At 41.6% G+C, this 8,442-nt stretch overlaps 1 protein-coding gene across 4 annotated transcripts; it reads right to left on the bottom strand.

Moving 5' to 3' along the window:
* Positions 1-221: 221 nt before the first annotated feature.
* On the bottom strand, positions 222-5,212 carry LOC131236033 (disease resistance protein RPM1-like). 4 transcript variants are annotated; one of them, XR_009166504.1, is made up of 3 exons: positions 2,149-5,212; positions 626-746; positions 222-583 (listed from the first exon to the last, which is right to left on the bottom strand). XR_009166504.1 is itself a non-coding variant. In XM_058233119.1 (2 exons), exon 1 carries the CDS (start codon positions 4,935-4,937, stop codon positions 2,175-2,177), a length of 2,763 nt encoding a protein of 920 aa, XP_058089102.1. In that variant the 5' UTR covers positions 4,938-5,212; the 3' UTR covers positions 222-746; positions 2,149-2,174. The 4 variants fall into 4 exon arrangements, 3 of the variants coding, with proteins under 3 accessions (XP_058089102.1, XP_058089103.1, XP_058089104.1); XM_058233119.1 differs by having other exon boundaries at positions 222-746; XM_058233120.1 differs by having other exon boundaries at positions 222-735.
* Positions 5,213-8,442: the final 3,230 nt, after the last annotated feature.

Here is an 8,442-nt window from a genome sequence, read left to right as displayed (position 1 = left end):
TTGCCCTTTGGCTTTATGAAAAAAGTTTAAATTTATATATATATATATATATATATATATTGTACTCCACTTAGGACTCATAGATCACCTAGCCAATGCCCCTAAAATGCCATTAGTTTTTTCTCTCCACCGTGAAAACTTATATTCATGTACCAATGGCATAACCATTGACATAGAAAGAAACACATCTGACATACCCATAAACACAAACACTACAAGTCTCGTCCCAAAGCTATTTGCACATATAATACAGTAAATATGTTTGAAAAGTAAAACCACATATAATGTAAAAGCAGCCATGTCCAAATACACATATGCAACATTGTACATGTCAAAAGCCAACTTTTCAACCATGCCGATAAAAATAAAAACCCTATGTTTAGCAATACCCATAGCCATGTCCAAATAACAACCATATTAAGCAAATCCCATAGTCATATATAAAACCCATTTCCAGCTACGTTGATGTATAGACAAACACACTTATCATATATAGAAACAGACTCTTGTCCTAGAAATTCCATGCTAAAAATATACCCAATCGACATCAATAGCCTCTGAAGCCTCTCACTCAAGACAAATGCTACCCTTTAGCTCTACATCGATTCCTTGGTGAGGTCACTACACGCCCTTCAGCTCTACATCCTTGATGGAGTCATGACATTCGGCTATGCATTTTACTCTTTTCATGTTCAACACCTTGCTAATCTCCTCAAAACTCTGACTAGAGACACACTGCAATAGATCTATAGCATGAACACATAAATAACAGATTTTTAGCAGATACAACAATAGATCCATAACAAATATAACAATAGATCGATAATTGATACATGACAGATGCACTAGCGGATTTATATGAGAACCTACACATCCACCTTTGATTTTTGGCCCGTCCATCTAGATGGTGAGAGCACATAATGCACAGTTTGTACGTTTCCTGTATGGTATGTAATTGCTTCTGTGCACTTCCAGGCCCAAGCATGTCTGGGCTTGGTTCATGAGTGTAAGACCCAAGTGCAAGCCTAGCCTGCCCACCTTTAGCCTGCCCACCTTATGAGCTTGATAGTAGGGCCAAAGTGGCCAGGCTGGCCAATGGGCTTTTGATCCTTGCCTATTTTGGCTACGGTTGGGCTTAAATATTGTGCCAAAAAGCCCATGTCCTTGCAATATTCTTCCATACAGAAAAGTTAAAATTTTCTACATTTGTGATTTTTCGTACATAGTCCATACATGATGAGGTCCCCAACATGGACAGGCCCAATTGCAGTACAGAAACGGCTCTGCTATCTTGCGGTCCTACCGGCTCTGAGGTAACATCCTCCATCCAACTAATTCCCGAGATGATTGGCGGGGTGTGGTTTTTAGGGTAAAGCACCATCCGCTGCCGACAATATGTGTCCCACGTCCGTCCGTCCGACAGTGTGGTGGCAAGGGATAGGATTTAGGCATTATTCAAATGATTCCTACTAATGATCCGGACTGTTTATTTATACAAGAAACACAGTCAAATGTTGGTGCTTCGATTCAAAAAGGGGGCTACTAAGGATGGATCAGGCATCTCGAAATTGGATTGCGTACCGAGCAACTCAGCACGCTTTTATCCCACTGAGTAAATTCTGCTGGGACACCGTGTATGTGTGTACTTCATCCACACCGTCCATTCGTTTTTTCAGATAATTATAGGGCGTTGATCCCAAAATTGAAACATATCCAACTCAAGTGGACCACACCACAGAAAACAGGTGTAATAATGATTAACACCGTTGAAACCTTACTAAGGCTCACAGTGATGTTTATTTGTCATCCAACCCGTTCATAAGATCACACAGACATGGATGAAGGGAAAACACAAATATCAGTTTCATCTGAACCTTATGTGACCCACGGGTAGACTTTCAATTCATAATATTTTCTGTGGTGTGGTTCACTTGAGCTTTGGATATATTTAATTTTTGGTCTCAAGCTTTATAATTATCTGTTTAAATGGTTGTACGGAGTGGATAAAATTTATAGATCACAATGGATCCCACGGAGTTTACTCTGTACGCTTAGCCCACCGAGTTACTCATGACACAATATATTTAAGAAATAAATTCATAAATTTGCACATTCATAGACAAGGATACTTTGTACGGCTAGACTTACCTCATCAACGAATGAAGGATAGATGACTAGTTGAGTGGTTCCATGACCAATCCCTCCGCTTCTGTACGTTGTCCATGCAGGATGATGGGGATGTGCCCCACCTTGCTACGGTACTCTTCGCTTCCATCTTTTTGTGTCAACCTATCTGTCAATTCCGTTGGCATCTCCAATAAGGCTAGCTCTTGGAGTCCAGTGAGGTATTCAATCCCTTCTGGAAGAGTCTTCAACTCTCCACAGTTGATAAGAAGTAGCTCTTGGATGCTTGCCAATGCTCCCTTTTCTATTACTATCTGATTTAAGTGTTTGATATCCCGTAAAGAAAGTATACTTAGCTTTGTAAACGATCCATCGCGGAAACACAACTGCTGCCCTTCATAGGCCCTCCGAAGGAAAAGGGATATCAGATTGGGCAATGCTTGGAGTGATGGAAGAGGATCTTCTCTCAGCTTTGACCAAGTCAACGACAAATGGGCGAGGTTCACAAGGGAGCTAAGCCATCGAGGCACCTTCTCCAAACGCCCGTTCAGGGAAAGCTTCTGAAGAAGCGGGGGAGGGTTAGGAGAGAGTGCTTCCAATTGAAGTGTTTCTTCCTCTGCATTTGCAGTCACACTCAACTTCAGAAGGTGTTTCATCTTTCGGATTGAATTGCACAACTCAGCTCCATCGATTTCTCTGACCTTAGAAATGCTGAGACTTCTCAGTTGGGTTAAGTTCCCAACTTTTCTAACAAGCTCCCCTTCTACGTTTTCGATAACGCGTAGAGTCTGTAAACTTGTTAAATTACATATTGTTATAGGAACTTGGATGCTACTGAAGCAATCAAAATCATCATAGAACTTGTCAGTAATTCGATATATATACAGGTGTCGTAGTTTCTGTAGCTTCACAATCCCACTGGGTAGCCTCTCTAGCTTCGTATTCCTGACGTCCAGTGTTTGAAGGTTCTGTAGCTTCCATAAAGATACGGGAAGCTCCCTAACATTAGTTTCACTTAAGTTTAGATACCGTAAATTGAACATGTTAGTCACTTCATCTGGTATGCTTTCAATAAGAATCCCTCTTAGATTTAAGACCCTCAGCAATCTAAAGCTTGATGCCATCGTATTTAAAGAAGATGAAAACGACATGTTTCCATCAAACACCATGAGGGAACGAAGATGTGTCATACCTGTGTTCGAATGATTAATTTCGCCACTACTGTAGATTGACATGCGGCGGACTTTGCCATTTTGCATTGCTTGCAGCTCATCGTATGTCATGCAGAACTTTTCTTCGTCACTTATGGATAATGCCACTTCACGCATAATATCGTGCATTCGACAAGCTCTCAACCTTCCAAAACCATTCGTTTCAACAACCTGAAGTATGTTTCGATGGATGAGCTCCTTCAGGTAGCCTTCTGCCGCCTCCTCCATTGTAATTTTACCTGTCTTCACAAAACCCTCTGCCACCCACAACCTAATCAGCTGCTTGCGATGAATTAAATAATCTTCCGGAAACATGCAACAATACAAGAAACAATGCTTAAGATGGTAAGGTAGATCATAGAAGCTAAGCAACAAGATGTGCTTTACTCTTTCAAGCATTTGATCATTTGTCAACTGCCAGCTCAGGTTTCCGTAGACTCGATTCCACTCCAACGCTGTCTTGTCTTTCCATGATAAGAGGCTGCCCAAAGAAACAATTGCGAGTGGCAAGCCTCCACACTTTTCTACAATTTTTTGTGCCAAATGCTGCAACTCTGGAGGACAGGGTTCCTTCCAAAACGCCTTCTTACTGAAGAGTACCCAAGCCTCTTTCTCTTGAAGACGCTCGAGTGGAAATGGACGGTTTCCATCCCCTAATGCAGAGGCTACATTCTGATTTCGAGTAGTAAGCATTATCCTACTTCCACATCTATTTCGTGGAAAGGCAATATTAAGATCTGTCCATGCACCTACATTCCATACGTCGTCTAAGACCACAAGGTACCTCTTTGTGTCCAAAGAATCACGCACCATCTCCACTAGTTGGTGTCGATCCATGCTGCCAACATTGCTCGGAACCTCAAGTTTGTTTTTCTTGAACAGATCAGTTATCACACTTTTTAGAAGTCCTTCCACATTGTAAAACTGTGAGACAGTAACCCAAACACAGCATTCGAAATGCTTCTTTACCATGTGATGCTTGCAAGCTTTCGCCACAAGAGTGGTCTTGCCCAGACCACCCATGCCCACCACAGAAATAACAGTAAGTCTTGGTTCTTTCTCTGTCAACCATAAAACTATTTGATCTATTCTTTCTTGGAGCCCTACAATTTCATCATCGTCTTCATAAAGAGCAGTTTCTCCTCGATGTTTCCATCTTTCATTAGCATCCTGTGAGCTTGATCCATCTTCTGTATTAATAAGATTATATTGATCTTTTCTCATTGAAATGGCTGCAATACGTCTCTTCAGATCTTGCAGTTCAGTGGCAAAACGGTGCCTGTAGCGGGTATTCCTAAGGAGAGTGATGGTATTAAGGGGAAAACCCCTGAATCCACCTCGTTGTGGCCTGTCCATGCGATACACGAACTCATCGATGATGTCCTCCACTTCATATGTAGCATCTCTTACTTGCCCCACCCAGGTTCTCAATCCTTCATTGCTATCCTTTCTTCTATCAGCATCCCTTAAGAAGGCTCGCATGTTTTCAAGTTCGAGGTTGATTTCTTTTACTTCAGTCCGTACTCCCCATAGTAGGGATGCTTCTTGAGTCAGAAGGGCACTTAGCTTTTCAAGCAAGAATCCAGCAACACTCTCCGCCATTGCTTCTTTAACACGAGACAAAAGCAGACGTTATCATTTGAAATAATGCTTTCGTAACGGTAGATACAAAAACAGACGTTATCAATCCAAATAATGCTTTGGTAATGATAGATATAAAAATACTTCACAGTATTGTTTCGGTTTTTCTTTACTTTACTTTTTTCTGTTTATTTTTATTTTTATTTTTTGTTAATCTTACACAGAAAATGTTTAAAAGATGGGGCCGTATCCACTACAAAAGTTAAAAAGCATTCTAGTCCAATCTTTTATTTTTTTATTTTTTTATTTCTATTTTCTTTCAGCTATATATATTACTGTTTGTTTGTGTTTGCATATATGTATGCACGTACGGGTATCTCTCCATTTGTAGAGATATAGGTCTCCCGTGGAAGAAACCCGAGACAAACACGGTTGCCCCCACCGTGATATGTATGTGAAATCTACTAGGACCATTACATACATTGGATCATGTTGGTTCAGGGCAAAACAAACCAGGGGAATCCGTAATTTAGGTGGGCTACACCAAGGGAACCAGTTGGGAGCGAATGACCTCTCTTGATAAGACCTAGGTCCACCTGAATTGCATAATAGCTTGGGATTTGGGCCCTGGCCATAAAATTGGGTGATACGCATAATAGAAAGATTGGATTTCAAATACACAACATGGTGGACCCTATAAAAATCAAGGGAGGGTGTCCTTCTCCAAACAGTTTCCACTGGTGTAGTAGCTCACCTGAGTCAGGGATCTGGGGTGATGAACTTGATGGTCAGAATGGATTTCACGTACACATGACTTTGGAGCCTGCCCTAGCCGGAGCTGCCAGGGATGCTCTCTCTCTACATACACAAACGTTTTTCAGCAAATTGAGGTGCAAAGGTTGTTGTTGGGCCCATCTGTTATGTTGCTGACATCCACTTCGAATATCATGTGTGTTATCTCATTTTACCTCCAAAAATCTGCCCAATCCTCGTGGGCCAACAACGTGCATGTAGGAGGAGTTGAAGTGGACGCCCCATCCTAGTCTCAAAATAGCCTGATTTTTAAGAAATCGGATTGCATACTCTTATCGTACTGAGTAAACTCAGGTGGGCCATCTTGAACGTATGTGGTTTATCTACACCGTTCATCCGTTTTTCCATTAAATTTAAGGCGTTGAGCTCAAAATTGAAGCATATCTAGAGATCAAATGGATCATGCCACAGGAAACAGTGGGGATAATGATTTCCACCGTTGAAACCTTTCTAGGCCACACAGTGATGTTTATTCATCCAATATGTTCATAAGATCATATGTACATGGATGAAGGCAAACCACAAATATAAGCTTGATCCAAAACTTCTGTGGCCCCCAAGAATTTTTCAACGATAGACTTTTAATTCAACACTTTCCTGTGGTGTGGTCCATTTGAACATTATATGTGCTTCATTTTATAGCTCAGAGCTAAAATTATCTGGTAAAATGGATGGACGGAGCGGATTAGATAAATAAATCATAGTGGTCCTCACTTACTTTACTCAGTCCGCTAAGTGTAGTGAGTTATAACACAATCAGCTTCCGATTTTTTAACTACCATCACCTGGGTAGGACGCGGATTGCGTCCTACCCCCGGCCCGGTCAGTAATCCGTCTGGGCAGGGCTCTGTGGGGCCCACCGTGACGTAGTGTTTTATCCACACCGTTTAACGATTTTTTTCAGAAAATTTTAATCTGTGAACCAAAAAATGAGGCAGGTCCAAGGCTTGAGTGGACCACAAAGTGAGGATTGAACGTTCACAATTAAAAGCTTCTTGGGAGCCGGAGAAGTTTCGGATCAAGCTGATATTTGTGTTTTCACTTCATCAACGTCTACATGACCTTATGAATAGATTTTGTGGTTAAAAAAACATCACGTGGGCCCTTAGAGAGGTTTCAACAGTGGGTGTCATATCAGTACAGGTTCCTTTGGTGTGGTCCACTCAAGCCTTGGACCTACCTCATTTTTTGGTTCGCGAATAAAATTTTCTGAAAAAAATCGTTAAATGGCGTGGATAAAAACTTACATCATGGTGGGCCCCACAGAGCCCTGCCCGGACAGATTACCGTCTCGGCGGGGGTAGGACACAATCCGCGTCCACCTGGGTAAGTATTTAGTATTGATAGATTGGATGGCATATACGCAACATGGTTAGTCTTGTATGAGAATCCGGGACGCAGATTAGCTACTGACGCCTTTAGTAGCTATCACGCTGCTGAAGTGATGTCACCAAGTTATGTGGGCTCAACATGATCTATGTGTTGTGTCCACACCGTCCATCAATTTTGGTAAGATTATTTTATAGCAGGAGCTTACAAATGAAGCAGATGCAGACTTTGTTACAGAAAACAAGCCGACATTGATGCCCACCGTTGAAACCTTCTTAGGGCCTACCATAATGTTTATTTTAGATCCACTCAGTTCATGAATTTACATGGATATGGATTAAGGTAAGACACAAATATCAGCTTGATCAAAAACTTCTGTAGGCTCGAAGAAGTTTTTAATGGTAGGCATTTAATCCTGACTGTTTTCTATGATGGGTCTACTTGAGCTTTAGATCATCTGCCTCATTCTTTGACTCATGCCTTAAAAGGATCTCTCCAAATGGATGAACGGTTTGGATACAACACATATATTATGATGGGCCCACAGAACTTGGTGACGTCACTTCGGTAAGGAGATTCTAGTGATGCACGTCAGTAGGTAAAACGCGTCCGAGAATCCAGGGTGCCCTCTATGAGAATCCAGGGTGTGGAAGACATGTATGATGGTAGGTAAAACGCGTCCGAGAATCCAGGGTGCCCTCTATGAGAATCCAGGGTGTGGAAGACATGTATGATGGTTAGGGTGCATGTCAACGAAATCGGATTGTGTACTGAGTTACTCGGTACACTATTATCGTACTGAGTAAACTCAGTTGGGCCCACAGTGAATGTATGTGGTTTATTCACGCCGTCCATCCGTTTTTTCAGATCATTTAAGTGGTTGAGGCAAGAATATAAATATATCCAAAGCTCAAGTGTATCATACCACAGGAAACGGTGGGAATACTAATTTTCACCGTTGAAACATTTCTGGGCCACATAATGATGTTTACTTGCCATCCAACCTGTTCAAAAGATATTATATACATGGATGTAGGGAAAACACAACTATAAGCTTGATACAAAAGTCCGGTGGCCCACAAGAATTTTTCAACCGTAGATGCTCAATTCACACTGTTTCCTGTGGTGTGGTCAATTTAACCTTTGGACATACTTCATTTTTTGACTGAGGAACTAAAATTATCATATAAAATAGATGGACGGAGGGCATAAAATACACAAATCATGGTGAACCTCACAAAGTGTACTCTGTACGCAATCCGCTTCCCATGTCAACACATCACGGTCGGCCCACAGCTAACTGATTGCACCACAATTAGTTGCATGGGTCATCATGATGGGCTCGGGACATCCACTCTAACCTGCATCATCAGACAACCATGCA

Source organism: Magnolia sinica, unplaced genomic scaffold, assembly GCF_029962835.1.
Source record: "Magnolia sinica isolate HGM2019 unplaced genomic scaffold, MsV1 ctg129, whole genome shotgun sequence".
NCBI lineage: Eukaryota > Viridiplantae > Streptophyta > Magnoliopsida > Magnoliales > Magnoliaceae > Magnolia > Magnolia sinica.
The sequence above is the reverse complement of the archived record's forward strand: the minus strand, read 5'-3'. Positions and strand labels throughout refer to the sequence as shown.